General features: G+C 37.3%; 1 protein-coding gene and 1 pseudogene across 10 annotated transcripts in view; both read left to right on the top strand.

The window, feature by feature from the left end:
- Positions 1–16,598, top strand: part of FAM13A (family with sequence similarity 13 member A) — a 343,034-nt gene that overhangs the window by 255,305 nt on the left and 71,131 nt on the right. For 9 of the 10 annotated variants that reach the window (XM_036852674.1, XM_036852673.1, XM_036852671.1 and 6 more), the window contains one exon: positions 1,719–1,760. In XM_036852674.1, coding sequence (XP_036708569.1) covers positions 1,719–1,760 — 42 coding nt within the window. Of the gene's footprint in view, positions 1–1,361; positions 1,382–1,718; positions 1,761–16,598 lie in introns of those variants that run through there. The other variant, XM_036852680.1, reaches the window with a different exon arrangement.
- LOC118895450 lies at positions 2,242–16,088 on the top strand (annotated as a pseudogene).

Below are 16,598 nucleotides of genomic sequence, written 5' to 3'. Positions count from 1 at the left end.
CCCAAGACACCTGGACATTTCCCAGGTGTTAGTGCCTGTAACTTGTCAAGCTTTGCCTTCAGTCCATTAACATTAGAGTCAAGAATAAAGCTGATCTATCACTTACCTTTCACTTGGGAAGAATTGGCACAATCAGTTACAAACAAAATCTTTGGCAAGATAAACACTAGAATAGTTAAGCAATATTGACATTGGAAACCAAAATCATGAGAGAGTGAAAAATAGCATGCCGTATTTTATGTGCCATCTTGCAACTAAAATGTTAAGACCTTTTCAACTTCCAGGACAGGGGTGCGTGTGTGTGTGTGTGTGTGTGTGTGTGTGTGTGTGTTTTACACTATAACTTGTAATAAGATTTTTGGTGATTGCCAGGGTATTACCAACTGAAGCAAACATTTCTCTTTTCATCAATGATGCTTGTGGTATACCACAGGGGTACGAGAAGAAAATATTTGCGCTTCTTAATTTTATCTGATACTTCACATTTCTACTTTTATCTGTTTAATGATGCACATAATTAACATAAATAGATACTTAGTCATATATTAAGGGGAGTAGCTGCTTAAAAGCAAATTTTTATATGAGTGTGTAATCAAAAATGTTCAAAGACCACTCCAGTAGACACTGAAGAGGAGAGACTCATTCATTGATTCGAGGTCATTTGTCAGAAGAAAAAAACATGTAGAAGAAAGGAAAAATATTTTACTATAGCATATATTTCATATTTTTAATTAAATACTTTTATATTAAGCTTCATATTGCTTCATGCTGTTTGAGGAACTTAAACTATTTTTTTTGGCTGCATTGGGTCTTCATTGCTGCGCACGAGCTTTCTCTAGTTGTGGCGAGCGGGGGCTACTCTTCATTTTGGTGTGCGGGCTTCTCATTGCGGTGGTTTCTCTTGTTGTGGAGCACAGGCTTCAGTAGTTGTGGCATGTGGGCTCAGTAGCTGTGTCTCAGGGGCTCTAAAGCGCAGGCTCAGTAGTTGTGGCATGTGGGCTCAGTAGCTGTGGCTTAGGGGCTCTAAAGCACAGGCTCAGTAGTTGTGGCGCACAGGCTTCGTTGCTCTGCGGCATGTGGGATCTTCCTGGACCAGGTATCGAACCCATGTCCCCTGCATTGGCAGGCAGATTCTTAAGCACTGCGCCACCAGGGAAGTCCCTTAAATTATTTTTTATAGTTTCATTTGTGTCCTTTCATGTTATTCACCCTCATTAATACTGTGCGTAACTATAGAAGACAGAGAGCCTGAGTGTTGTTTACTGATGCCCTAGCATTTCATTGCTAGGGCATCATACACTTAACAGGAATATTTTGTTGGCTGTGTCTTACTTTCCTCATCACGTTAATGAGTTGTAATTAGCTTTATTGAGATAACTGAGTATGTAATCATTTTAAGGGTTTATGTGTAATATATGAATACTTGGATTGGGCTTGTAGAATAAGGTAGTAAAAAACTTCCTCTTCAAAGGGTGATGTGAATTACTTTTGCCTTAGGCTAATCTTGAAAGAAACCTCTCTTGATGGTCTCCCTTGAGGAAGTAATTGGCCTTGGCTAGGTCCAAGGTAGAGTATATTTTACTAACCTTACTCCATTGTGAGATTAGCTCTAATGTGTCAAAAGAAAAATCGTGATAGGTGGAACAGAGTTTTAGTAAAATTGAGATGTTATGATATTAACAGGAATTATATTAATTCAAGTTTTATTTTCCTTTCAGTTCGCAGGAAGATGAAAGACCTATGTCACCTTTCTATTTGAGGTACTTATTTGATTTTTATTGGTCTGTTACAGGGAATTGGGGAGGGTTAAGGCTTCTTTGGGTTTATTTGCCCACGTTAGTTCTTTTCAATAGAATATTCTGTGATGTGGCCAGACTGAGCTTATTGGAATCCCTCACCATAATGTTCATGCTATATTTTTCTTTTCTTGTGTTTAAGAAATCTTAGAACAAAATTTAACGAAGTTGAAAAGACTAAAATAAGATATTTGGTTTTAAATTCAAAGATGTCAAGCTAGCCATTTTAATTTCAAAATCTGCCTAATGATTAGGGTGTAACCTAAATTTTAAAATCTCTGTTCTATACATACATGCAGGTGGGGAGGGTTCTGAGCCTAAGCCTCACTTGCTGAAGAAGTCTTGGCTTACGTTAGGTCATTTTCTAGATAGTAGTGAAGTGTGAAACTAATATTCAGCAAGTTCTTAGAGTTCAGGATTATTTTCTAAAGTTTATAAAGCCAGAATGACAACTCTTAAAACAGGTAAGTTTACATCAGAGTAGATGTTAGATGAGATCACTTCCCTCCAGACTAAGAAGTTGTTGTATTGATGTGATTTTCAGTGAACCATCCCACTTAGGTATCAATAATAACCTAGAACCAGGCTTTTCTTACTGCATTGCTTTCCTCACTACCTACCCACTTCAGAGGCTTAGAAACTATATTTGAAAGTAATATGACCATATAAATTCAAGTTTAAATTGCTGAAGTTTTTTTTTTGTTTTTCTTTTAACCTTTCCTCAATTTTGAATTCTACTTTTTAAAAAGCAGTGTCGGGTGTGGAGGAAAGGGAACCCTCTTGCACTGGTGGTGGGAATGTAAATTGATACAGCCACTATGGAGAACAGTATGGAGGTTCCTTAAAAAACTAAAAATAGAACTACCATACGACCCAGCAATCCCACTACTGGGCATATACCCTGAGAAAACCATAGGTCAAAAAGTGTCATGTACCACAATGTTCATTGCAGCTCTATTTACAATAGCCAGGACATGGAAGCAACCTAAGTGTCCATCGACAGATGAATGGATAAAGAAGATGTGGCACATATATACAATGGAATATTACTCAGCCATAAAAAGAAATGAAATGGAGGTATTTGTAGTGAGGTGGATGGACCTAGAGTCTGTCATACAGAATGAAGTAAGTCAGAAAGAGAAAAAAAAATACTGTGTGCTAACACATATATATGGAATCTAAAAAAAAAAAAAAAATGGTCATGAAGAACCTAGGGGCAGGACGGGAATAAAGACGCAGACCTACTAGAGAATGAACTTGAGGACACAGGGAGGGGGAAGGGTAAGCTGGGACAAAGTGAGAGAGTGGCATGGACATATATACACTACCAAATGTAAAATAGATAGCTAGTGGGAAGCAGCCGCATAGCACGGGGAGATCAGCTCGGTGCTTTTCTGACCACCTAGAGGGGTGGGATAGGGAGGGTGGGAGGGAGACGCAAGAGGGAGGGGATATGGGGATATATGTATACGTATAGCTGATTCACTTTGTTATACAGCAGAAACTAACACACCACTGTAAAGCAATTATACTCCAATAAAGATGTGGAAAAAAAAAAAAAGCAGCGTCAGGGTATCACATAAATATTTTGTTTTTGAGTCTGATTTGTTGCAATAGTCTCAGTGTTAGATTTAGACTTTAATTCAACCACCACAGTTCCGAAATGTGTCATAGGGCGTCAGGCTTGGCCAAGTAACTGCTTTGCAGTAGTGCTCTGCCCTTTAGCGACTTGAAGCTTGTTGCGTAATCACTTTGTGGCAAGACAGGGAACATCTGAGGTTTCAGTTTGAGACAACATGGTGGTCCATTTGCTTCGTCCTGGTTTCCTGCCAACCAAATCAGCACGTTCTGGTTCATAGGCTGTCTTGACTGTGCAATTACTGTAAACCCATCAGGATGTCCTTGCTGGGTACACAGTGATGCTAGTACTCATTATGTAAATACACACAGTAATATCAAACAAATGATTATCATATATTAATGGAAATCAGGTTTTACACAGTACAGAAGACTCCAGCACCAGCTCATGACAACTAATGAAAACTATTCTCTGAATGTCTTAGTTTTATTACTCTGGGTAACATCAATCTATGTTTTACATAGTATTGAATTTTATTTATTTATTTTTACTACTGTTTTAAAAAGCAGATGGGGAAAATGGACTTATAAGTTGTAAGTCCTCAGATACACATAATTGTGTTTTAGAGTGTAAATTTTGTAATTATCTAGAGTAATTCTGTAGTCTTGAAAAAAGAAATTCTGTACTTCCTAAATGAAAGCAAAAAAATGTAAAGAAAATTAGTATATTTACTGAACTCTCGATAGAAGCTATTTGACCTTTCAATGTTAAGAGTCATAAAAACTAAAATATGATCAAAGTAGGGGAGAAAATGAATGTGCATACTAGCCCACATTTACAGTAGTGGTAAAGTTGCAGAGAAAGGAAAAGTTACCAGCAGGCATTCTTTTCATGTGAGGGGAATTTAAACTAAGTGGAGATATTTCATAAATGCAAAACTCGTAATTATTTGGCCTGAAATTAAAAATTTCAAATGTAGTTTCTTTTTCTGAATAACATTACATGATAATCTTAAAAATTATGTAAGAATTAGGTTGGTACAAGTTAACTTAGCTTTTTTTCTTACCCACTTGACATGAAATAGGGAGAATCTATTGATAAAACATGAACTGTTTTTTTTTAATTATTTGCATGGCTGGTTTGAGATTGACTTTTCTTGAGTTAATCTAGCGTACAGAATTCAAGTAGAAAAAGGAAAACATGATTGTTGATTATGACTAAGTTCTAGATTTGGGGACTAGAAACAGAAACATGTCCACTGATAATTTAATTTATAAATCAGTGCACTTTTTTTTTTTTTTGCACTTCCTCTAGTAAGAGCAAATGAATGCTTAAACATTTTAAATAAATTTTTGTAATGTCCTTGTCTTCTATTCCTTTCCCTCCAACTTTATTACAATTCCTTTGCTGCAGTGTTAGAAAAGGGGAGTCATTACATGACTAATGAATTTCATAATGATTATTAACATGATGAAAAACTAAATTGGCTCTTTTAAATCCAAAATAATTTTTTCTGTGCCTTTGAAAAGTAAAAAATGATTGGTAGTGGCAAAATGCTATCTTCCCTGGCTAAGGATATTGAATACTAAATATTATGTATTGACAGTGTTAATTGGTCAGGTTTTTCAGGGGAGGAAAGGCCCAATCAAGAGATGAGACACATCTGAGGTGGGTCTTCACCAGAAGTAGATTCAGCCACAAGCAGCCAGGCAGAGGGGATGGGGTATTTAACGGAGGGGTATTCCGTTTTGTGGTTTATTCCGAGAGGTCCGACATAAGGTAGAATGGCAAATCTCAGTGGCTGCAAGTTTGGGAGTGGGCCGTCTTCAGGTAGACCAAATCAAAACAGAGAGAAGATGAGGGCAAAGCAGGCCTCCCATTTCAGAGGAAGGAGAATAGCTGCTCTGTAAAGGAACTCAGATACAGTAGATCAGACAGGCATCCAGCAATTGGAGTGGAGACGAGGTGCATTATTTATAGCAACAAGAGAGGGTCTGTGTCTGGGGTAGAGATGGAGAGCATATCGAGAGGCTGCAGTGCATTAGTGGAGGTTCCAGGACCTTCCTGTGGCTGGGGGTAGGGAGGTCGGTTACAGGAACAGAGGCCGAGAGGGGCCGTTTCAGTCACTACCTTGCTCCACCGTTCACCCTGTAGAATTGCGGTTTCTGTGATTGCTATTCTAACATCTACGGCTGAACCACGTGTTAGTCTACTGTACGTTTCCACTGCCTTCAGGCCTTTCTGTAGTAAGGTAGGCCTCTTATAAATAGGCATGCACTCAGATGTTCTCATTCTAGATGAATAGTCTTCTGTGATAAGAACTCTGTCTTCTTTAATTCCAGTACTTCTCCAACCTAACCTAATTCACCATAGAGCCATTTGTCCTTTTTTGCAAAGGAAAGAAATAGTAGCTACAAATCTACGCCTGCCACCATCCCATGTGGCAAGTTTACTGCAGCTACAGTAGCTCAAACAGTAGGTGTCATTGTTCCCCAGATGCTCGTTAGAGATTACCTGCCCTGTTGAAGTGATTAAGGGAATGAAAGGGAAGGACCGGTTATACCAAACCCTTAGTGAGATTGCCGCAAATAAACACGAACCTGCATGCTAAGGGTGCAGAACATGCTTGGCAAAGATGCGCACACCCTGGCCTCTGTCCTAGTCTAGGCTGGAATCCCGGAAAAGGAGCCCCTACCTCAATTGCTCAGATCAGTGTGAAAGCAGCTTGCAGTAGGTGTTCTTCTGTGCCACATGCACACTGTTGTCTGAATTCTTTTGGTGGCATCCAGTCAGATCCGGTTGGGATCTGTTGCTAGTTCTACTTCTATTTATCTAAGTCTTCAGTGTTGCCAAGCCCAGGTTTTGATTTCTGTGGTTATTTCCACTGGGAGTAGGGTTCTTGATCTCCACTTTCTATTCCTCCTCGTCTCTACCTGCTCGCTCCCATCTCCCCACACTATCTTCACCTTCCCTATGGCCAGGGTCAGGTCCTGTCCTCATCCTATCCCATCTGACTTTGACCCATGAATTCCTTCTTTACGAATACCTAAATTTTACCTATACCTAGCACCCGTCTTTGCCTGTGCTTTATGAAAATCCTGAATCTATGCTTCAGGGACTGCATATCTATAACCAGTTTTATTCACTGGGCTCTAAACAACTCACCTGGCCTCTGAGTAGTGTCTCATTCCTTACCTAACACTTGTCTTCTAGCATCTGCACTGATCCTCTTGTTTTCCCCTTCTCATTTTGGGCTTCATTGAAACCTTGAAATTAAGTCTTTATCAATTTCAGCCCAAGTTTTAATACTCATCATGCAAATTGAAGCTGAATTACTATTTTAGCAGATTTGGAATTGCTTAGGGTCAGTTTCAGTATTTCATATGTTTTCTTTTCTTTTTTTTTTTAAATTGGAGTATAATTGCTTTACAATATTGTGTTAGTTTCTGCTGTACGATGAAGTGAATCCGCTATATGTATACCTATGTCCCCTCCCTCTTAGACCTCCCTCCCACCCCCTCATATGTTTTCTAATTTTCCTGAATCAGGAACATCAATTAGATTTATTTCTAAATTAGCTGTTTGGCACACAAACTCATTCTTTAGGATTTTATTAACTTTTTATTCTTAGACTCCAGGAAGCATCAATTTTATGAAAGTCTTTACTGCAGAATTTATGTTGAAGAAAAAATTTAGCTTTGGATAAATTCAGATTTAAATAGATACTAGATGGGATCTGGAAATTATATCATACCACTCTTATCTTGATATGTAGAAAAATTATTTCTAACTCATCTTTAGATAGCTTTTTGGGGATTACCTTTCCAAACAACTTGTGCTAGAATTTCTGTTTGTTGTTTGGCGGGGGGGTAGTATTATTAAATTTTTAATAGTTTATTTTTCTCCTTAAGCATAATGTATGTTTTCTAAATTATCATTTTGAGGTAAAAAGCTCTTATTATCAGATGGGATAGTTTGGAGAAGTGTATCATACCATACATTGTGTTTGTTTATAAGCCTGTTTCAGGCTACTAACTAAAAAGTAGAACAAATAAGCAGGCTGTTTATTTAATTATCTACTTGATTTTTCTTCCCCAAGATGATAAAGTCGGCTAGATATTTTGGGTGTCTTTAGACACCAATAACTATATATTTAAATTGTTTTTACCTTGTCCGTTTTGACTACAACAGTATTTCTAAACTGAGGAGATACATCACCTCTGCTTATGGAGCTCTTTTTTCTTTTTTTCTTGGTGGTAATATATAAATAAAATAAAATTTGCCATTTAAACAACTTTAAATTATTTTTCAATTGCAATAAAATACACATAATATAAAATTTACCACCTTATACATTTTTAAGTACATTTCTACTAGTAATGCACAAGAGTCCTGTTTTTCTACATACTTGTCAATATTTGTTATTTTTCTATTTTTTGATAACACTATCTTAATGGTATGAAGTATATGGAGCTCATTAAAGATGCCTGGGTCTCACTGGCCAAGATTCTGAGTCTCAAGTGGGCTGGGTGTCCATATTTTCAAAAAGTGTCACAGAACAGTCTTTTCAACAAATAGTGCTGGGAAAACCGGATATCCACATGCAGAAGCATGAAGTTGAAGCCTTACCTAACACCATATACAAAAATTAACTCAAAATAGATCAAAGATCTACATACAAGAGCTAAAACTACAAAATTCTTAGAAGAAAACATTGGGCAAAAGCTCCATGACATTGGATTTGGCAATGATTTCCTAGGTGTGACACCAAAGGCACAGGAAACAAAAGGAAAAAATAGATAAACTGGACTTCTTTAAATTTTTTAAAATTTTATGATCAAAAAAATAACATTATCAAGAGAAGAAAAAGGCAACTCACAAAATGGGGGGAAATATTTGCAAATCATATATCTGATAAGGGATTAATATCTAGAACAGAGAGAGAACTCCTAAAACTCAACAAAAAACAAATACAACACAATTAAAAAATGGGCAAAAGACTTGAATTGGCATTTCTCCAGAGAACATATACAAATGGCCAATAAGCACATGAAAAGATGCTCCACATCACTAATCATCAGGGATATACAAATCAAAACTACGATGAGACACTACCTCATACCCAGTTGGATGGCTACTATGATAATAATAATAATAATAATAATAACAAGTATTGGTAAAGATAACAAGAAATTGAATCACTTGTGCATTCCTGGTTGAAATGTAAAATGTTGCAGCCACTAGCAAAATTAGTAAAGGTGGTTCCTCAAAAAATTAAACTTAGAATTACCATATGATCCAGGAGTTCCATTTCTGGGTATATACTCAAAAGAATTGAAAGTAGGGTCCCAAAGAGATGTTTGTGCACCCATGGTCAAAATAGCATTATTCACAATAGCCAAAAGATGGAAGCAACCCAAATGTTCATCAATGGATGAATGGATAAACAAAATGCAGACTATACAGTGGAGTATTATTCCGCCTTTAAAAAGGAAAGAACTTTTAACACATACACAACATGGATGAACCTTGAGGACATTTATACTAAGTGGAATAAGCCAATAACAAAAAGACAAATACTGTAAAATTCCACTTACATGAAATACCTAATGTAGTCAAATTCATAGGGACATAAAATAGAAGGGTGGTTGCCAGGGGCTGGGGGAAAGGGGAGATTCAGGAGTTATTGTTTAAGAATAGGAATTTTAGTTTCACAAGATGAAAAGAGTTCTAGAGATGAATGATGGTGAGGGCTGTGCAGCAATGTGAATGTACTTAATGCCACTGGATGTACACTTAAAAATGGTGAAGATGGTAAATTTTGTATTATGTGTATTTTACGACAATAAAAAAGTTAGAGAGAAAAAGTGTCATAAAGTGATGCACACCCTTGGCTGAAAATCACTGAACCAGACCGACAGTATAATTATTTTATACTGAAGAATGGTTATAAACTTTACTACTGTTTATCATACCATTCTTTAGGGATTCAATACTGAGTTCTTGACATCTGAGAATCAGTTATATTTTTTGCATAGTAAGAGAGAAGTACAGATTCTGAGTTTAATTCTATCAATGTTAATTAAAATATTAAACATATATTTAGGCTATACTGAGAAACAAAGATAAATTATATAAATTTTTATACTTTTATGCATCTCTTCATATCTTTCCTCAGCATGAAAAAGCAAAGGAGAAATTTACTTGTAGAAAATGATGCCTTTGTAGCCATTCTGTCTAGATCTCTTACTGCTTCATTTTTCATTCTCCCTGCCTCCCTATAGACTTCTGTTTGTAAGAACTTAAGATTTTAATAAAATGTAAACCTCTAGGTTAAAAGCAGACTAGCTTTGTCTGATATAACTACTCCCAGCTTCCCATTTAAATTCTAATGATGATATAAAAGACAAAAACTAGAGACAATTTTATAACAATGATGAAGAAAACTGTAGGGGCTTCCCTAGTGGTGCAGTGGTTAAGAGTCCTCCTGCCAATGCAGGGGACACAGGTTCGAGCCCTGGGCCAGGAAGATCCCACATGCCACGGAGCAGCTAAGCCCGTGTGCCACAACTACTGAGGCTGCGCTCTAGAGCCCGCAAGCCACAACTACTGAGCCCACGTGCCACAACTACTGAGCCCGTGTGCCACAACTACTGAAGCCCACATGCCTAGAGCCCGTGCTCCGCAGCAAGAGAAGCCACTGCCATGAGAAGCCCACACACTGTGACGAAGAGTAGCCCCCACTCACCGCAACTAGAGAAAAGCCTGTGCGCAGCAACAAAGACCCAATGCAGCCAAAAATAAATAAATAAATAAATTTATTTTTTAAAAAAAGAAGAAAACTAAGTCAAAGGCAACGTCATCAATGGAGATGAACTGAGAAACGTATTTTCGCCTTGCAGGCTTCATGTTTCACCATCTAAACAACATAGTGAGCACAAAGAAGGAAGGCAAAAGAAACTGACTTGGATTCCTTCCAGTATCTACTGCACTGACCAGAAAAGCAAGTGACATTCCCCCAACTGAGCAGAAACTTATTTTCTGAACCATCCAGAGCTGAGTTGTGTATTCTTTTTCACCTCCCATTTAGAGACTAGAACATTAAGTACACAAAACAACAGAGAGGAGGAGGTATCCCCCTGGGATGCTCAGTTACCTAACAAAGGCATCTGAGAAAGGGATAAAGGCAGGAAGATTACTGGATTTAATGCATGCTTTCAAGTGTACACTGCACAAAGACAAACTACAAATTTGTTTCTGATTCTCCAGCTTAATCATAAATTGGACTAAACAGCAAGTCCACTCAAGTATGCATTGTAGATTGTTCAAGGGCAGAATCGTATCCTGGCTTTTAAAGTCTAAATCCAAGAGGGGGCATCTGCCTGTGGCCAAGCGACAATGAAATAAACTCAGAACAATATACCCAGCCAGGTTTTTGATAATGGCTCTGCCTGAATTGATTGTTCCCCCTTACGAACCCCTAAACACGAAGAACTATTTGGGACCTATAAAGAGAAATTACAAACTAGGGGAAAGGATGACTTGCTCTGAGGACTCAGAGTAGAAACAGATTTCAGAAAACTGTTTTTTGTATGATTCAGAGGAAAACTTGAGAAGTAATATTTGCTAATCTTCTCCAAAAATGTTCAAGGACATAACCAACCTCTTTGAAATATGAGTAGGAACCTGTAAGGAGAGAATAAGTTGAGAATTAAAAGGCTAGAGACACACAAGAACAGCTGAAATGAGGGAAAGAGAAGCCTAGAAACGTATTTGCAGAGATTTTTTAAAACTTTGGAAAACAATAAAGAGCAGCAAGTATTTAAAATAAATCAAGTACATGATGAGAGAGAAACTTGAGAAGCTCTTCCAAAATGAAAAGGGTAAAGAAAAAGCTGTGAGAGAAATAATGTTAGATATGAAAGTCAGAGATCAGAAAGCCAACCTGAAAATTATGATTCTAAGGAGGAAACCATACTAATAGAAATAGAAATCAGTGTTAATATATACCCAGCTAATTGAGAGGTGAATCCCCCAAAATATTTTTTTAATTAAGAAGTAGAAACCTGATTATAATTATTAGTGGAGGGCCGAAGAAAGTAATGAAATTCTAAATTTCTTATCTTGCATGGAAGGTAGGAGAGTAGAAGCAGGCGTCAAGCGTTTCAGGGGTTTTTTTTGGTGGTTTGTTTTTTGGGTTTTTGTTTCAGTTTTAATAGTTACAGATGTATGGGTTGGAGAGGCAACAACTAGTAGAATTGTGCATAGGATTCCTATATCCCAAATCACCTCAGAAGATAAGAGCAAAGACAGAAATCAAAGGAAAAGGAAGCTCCAAAATTATAAAACATAAAGCAAAAATATAAAACTAGAACAAATGTATCACCTATGACAATAAGTGTAAATGGATTAAATTCTTTGATAAAAGCTAAAAATACTTTTTTTAAAATGACTGCTTGAACTATGTTTTGCTCAAAAGAGCTATGCCTGAAACAAAATAGCACAGAAAGGTTAATAATATAGGATTTATCTCTGATAAATATGAACAGAAAGAAAGCAGAGATAGCAGTATCAGTACAACTAGAACTAGAACAACTAGAGTTTAAAGCCAAATCCATTAAACAGGACAAACCTAGACTTACATTTATTGGGTAAAATCCATACTAAAAATATAAAGGTTAAAATAATAAGTATGTATAAACTAGCATTGTATCAAATCATATACATTTAAACCCTTAAGTTAACAAGGATAAACATGCAAACACATTTGAAGTATAGAACTTATATATAGCACAATATGTCTATAACAAAAAAAATTTATAAATAGCACTGAGAATTTAATAAAATTAATAAGATTTAAAATATAGGAGCATCACATACACTAAACTTTACAACCTACAAATAGGGCTTAAGCATTCCTGCTACTTTCTAAAAGATTACTCAGCTATCTCTAAAAGTTCTTGAAGAGTAGAAATATTAAGTCATGTCTTCTAACCACAGTGTAATTAAGAAAAAATGTCCAATCAACCAACGAAAACTCTCCTAAAGGGAGGAAGAAATTCAAATAGGAAATAAAAACAGACTATTTGGAAGAAAAAGAGGAAAAGTACATTATCAAAATTTGTGGAATGAGATCTAAGCTCTTTTTAAGAAGTAACTTCACCTTCTTAAAAAGATTGAAAGTAAACGAGCCACACATTCAGAATAAGAAGTTATAAGAAGGAAGAAAAGCAACTTCTTGGAAACCTGAAAGGATTTAATAATAATAAAAGAAAACATAAAAATAGCAGAACTCATGTTTGAATCCAGGAACTCATTCTTTGAGAGTAAAAATGAAAATAATAAAAAAGAAAACCTCTGGTAAACTTAAGAAAAAAAAATAAAAGGGACAATACTAATAATCAGAAGTGAAATTTGCTGTGAGGGTATAGTAGTTTTTTAAAGGTTATTGAATACTTCATGCAATTTTATGCTAATAAACATGAAAACCTAGATGAAATAAAAGGTTTTCTGGAAAGCATAAGTTTCGAGAAGAAATTTCCATGTGAATGCAAAAAGTACTTTTAATAATCTCTTCTAGTTCTAAGAAAAGAAACAAATGTGTAGCCAAAGATTTATGTGAATAGCAGCATTATTTGAGAATAAGGATTATGTTTTTATTAAGGACATATCTGAAGCCAGATTACATGAGATGGAATCAGAGCTGTGTAAACTTGAGTGAGATGCTAAACCTCTCAGAACCTCAATTTCCTCATCTATAAATGGGTATAGTATATATAGTCACCTCTCCATTTCATTTCTTAATTTTGCTTTATAAAGACCTTAGTCTAAAAACTAAAAAAACCTCTGAATTTCTTTTTATGTAAAACATTCTAAATATATGAAACTGATAACCCCCATAATTAGGGCCCAAAAGAAGCTGTACAAAATGTATTTTGACATTTTGATGGGCTCAGTTTAATTTGTTAGAAAATATTTAATACAGTATCAAGATATAGGAATGAAGAATAATTCGTTTCTTCAAATCAGTCCTAATACTTAAAGGAATAGTATATGTGAGTTTCAATAAAAATATGTGGGGATAAATATTTTTTGTCAAAATCTAAATACATATAAATGCTCCCTAAAATTTCTGCATGTGATAATCATAACTAAAAGTTAAAACAAAGTGAATAAATATTGAGGACTGAGTGTATTTGTTTTATGGCACTGTAGAGAATTGAACTAAAAATCATGAAAATGTTTTAATTTACAAATTCATTATACAGTTACAAGGAAATACTGGTATAATCATCTTATAATGTTGACACTGTGTATCAACTTTTAGTATTTTAAGATGATACTAAAAATACCATATTCTGTTAAATAGACAAATTAAGAGTTTCATCCTGGTTTGACGATTAGTTACTGGATCCTCATCCTGAGGCTTAAACAAACATCACATAATTGTCTTTTAAATTCTTACTCATTAAAAAAATTGAATGTAAATATTATCTCCTAGAGAAAAAGGATAATTCTGTTAGACCTAATGGTTCCTATTAAAACAATATTTTACGGGCAGCATTTTATACACCACTGAAAAGAGAATATACTGAAGTAAGAGAACAGATAGATAAAAGAGAACACATCCTTCTTCAAGATGTCTGGTTTCAGTAGATTTGAAAGATTTCTTTATTTCAAATCAAGAGATCTAGGGCTTCCCTGGCGGCGCAGTGGTTGAGAATCTGCCTGCCAATGCAGGGGACACGGGTTCGAGCCCTGGTCTGGGAAGATCCCACATGCCGCGGAGCAACTAGGCCCGTGAGCCACAACTACTGAGCCTGCGCGTCTGGAGCCTGTGCTCCGCAACAAGAGAGGCCGCGATAGTGAGAGGCCCGCGCACCGCGATGAAGAGTGGCCCCCGCTTGCCGCAACTAGAGAAAGCCCTCGCACAGAAACGAAGACCCAACACAGCCAAAAATAAATATTAAAAAAAAAAAAAGAGATCTAATAAGAGAATCAGTTGTCAACAGGCATTCTGTGCATCTTATCACATGCAAATTTTATAGACTAATATTTCTGAGCATAATCACTTTATGGAAGTGTCTTGCTAATAGAAATAGAGACTAAATATATTTAACTATGTCATAGAATATATTTCAGAGTAGGCTCAGAATCTGTTTTGAATGACCGTACCAGGAGGACATTCATTTGCATCATCACTTAAGTAGGCTTGGGTAATGAAATTGACCATAATGCTGAGTCTGCTTCTTTATTTTAGTTTTGAATACTTGCTTTATCAACATTAGGAAATGAATTCTTCCATATTCAGGTGTTTACACTGCATAAGTAAGAGATTTTCTTAGCAAATCAGTCAAGTGCTCTGAAAAAAATGCATTCTTAGCTCTCTGCAGGGGATAGAAAACAAGCTACATGTAGATGAAGAAAATCATTATCTTTCACTTTAGCTTATTTGCTTATTGTCTTTTTGTTAGTGTCTTAACATTACCTCCATGAGCTGATGATAGCAATGGAAGCAGGCCCTATTTCTGACATTAAATCTTCTTAGAAATCTTGTTATTAATGAATTGTTAAGCACATCCCACAGGAACTATGGAGGTGATTGGATACCTGACCAAAGCCATTTTGGTATCTGATAAACCCTAACTATGACTGACACTGTCATAAAACTAAATATGCAGTTATAAGCTTTTGTAATGATTTAAACTTTAGGGCAATAAACTTGAAACTGAGATAGTCATAAACTTTTAGAGCTAAAAGAAAATCACAGAGATCACGAACCAAGGCTTTCATCTTCTGTATGAAGAAACCAACCCAAAGCAGACAAGCTAACCAACAATCTGACTGTGATTGCAGCTAATGAACTGCAAAGCCAAGACCAGAACTTCGCTTTTCTGATTCCCAACGCAAAACGTTCTCTTTTCAGAATACTTTCTTTAGGCCCCTCGGAGCTGGAAATGCAACTGTTGCGAGCTTCGGAGGCTGCAGAGCGGAGGCGGCGGCGTCCTGGGAGGTCCGGGCGCTGTGACCGGCTCGCGGTCGCTCGTCCCTTCCTCTCTCTGGCCGCCTCCTGGCTCGAAAATAACTTTTTTACTATAAAGAAAGGAGAAAAAGCGTAGCCGTCCGCCCCTGCCTCCCTCCCTCTCTCTCTCTCAGCCCTCTGACCCGTGAGGGAGCCCCGGGCCGGGCCGACCCCGCGCATCCCTTCTACACCCGGGCCAACACCGTGATAGGCGAGATGGCAGCCAAGGAGGCCTTCGTCTCCAAGTTCCTCCGCATCAAGGGGCTCACGAGCGAGCGACAGCTGCAGACCTTCGGCCGGAGCCTGCAGGAGTTGCTGGCAGAACATTAGAAACATCCCTGGTTCCCAGAAAAGCCCTGCAGGGGATCGGGTTACCGTTGTGTCCGCATCAACCGTAAAGTGGATCCTCTCATTGGACCGGCCAGCACAGCGGATTGGGCTGAGCGGTCAGGAGCTCTTCAGGCGTCTCCCAAGTGAACTCACACCCTGGGTTGACCCGTCCGAAGTGTCCTGCAGAACTGGAGAGGTTGCTTCCATCTGTGTGCTGCACGAAGCCTCACCAGCAGGAGGCAGCACCCAAAACAGCACCAACGTGCAAACCGTAGACAGCGGAATCAGCTGCAAGGAGGAACTCCTCTTGGACAGAACAGGCCCTTCCAAACACTACAGTATAATGACCGTATCAGGTTAAGATATAGTCTATGGATGCATCGTCTTATAACGGATGGATAAACTTGATACTTGCTTTGGGTGGGCTCCTCTTGGGAGATAGATTATGGAATTTAAACCATGTCACAGGCACAAGATAGAGTGGTCAAAAAATTTTTTTAAGTGACAGTGCCATAGTTTGGACAGTACCTTTCAATGATTTAATCGCCTGTGCGTCCAAGTAAAGGATCACCTTATTTGCAAGGGAGTGAAGTCCTAGGGCGGTTTCAGTTTCTCCCAGACATGATGCCTAAATTTTTACATCGGTCCCTTTAACGCCAATCTGTATTTCAAAGAACCCTTCTCTGCGGTAGAACTTGCAGAGAAAATTTGCACTATGACACTTAAAGTTGTTATCCTTTTTGGCAGCTCAACAGGAAAGCTCAACATTTTAAACATGGTAGTACTGGAAATTTTATGACAAGACTTTTACCTAGCACTTAAATATGTATAAATGTACATAAGACAAACTAGGAAGTATGACCTGGGGAAA

This window comes from Balaenoptera musculus, chromosome 5, assembly GCF_009873245.2.
Source record: "Balaenoptera musculus isolate JJ_BM4_2016_0621 chromosome 5, mBalMus1.pri.v3, whole genome shotgun sequence".
Lineage (NCBI taxonomy): Eukaryota > Metazoa > Chordata > Mammalia > Artiodactyla > Balaenopteridae > Balaenoptera > Balaenoptera musculus.
The sequence above is the reverse complement of the archived record's forward strand: the minus strand, read 5'-3'. Positions and strand labels throughout refer to the sequence as shown.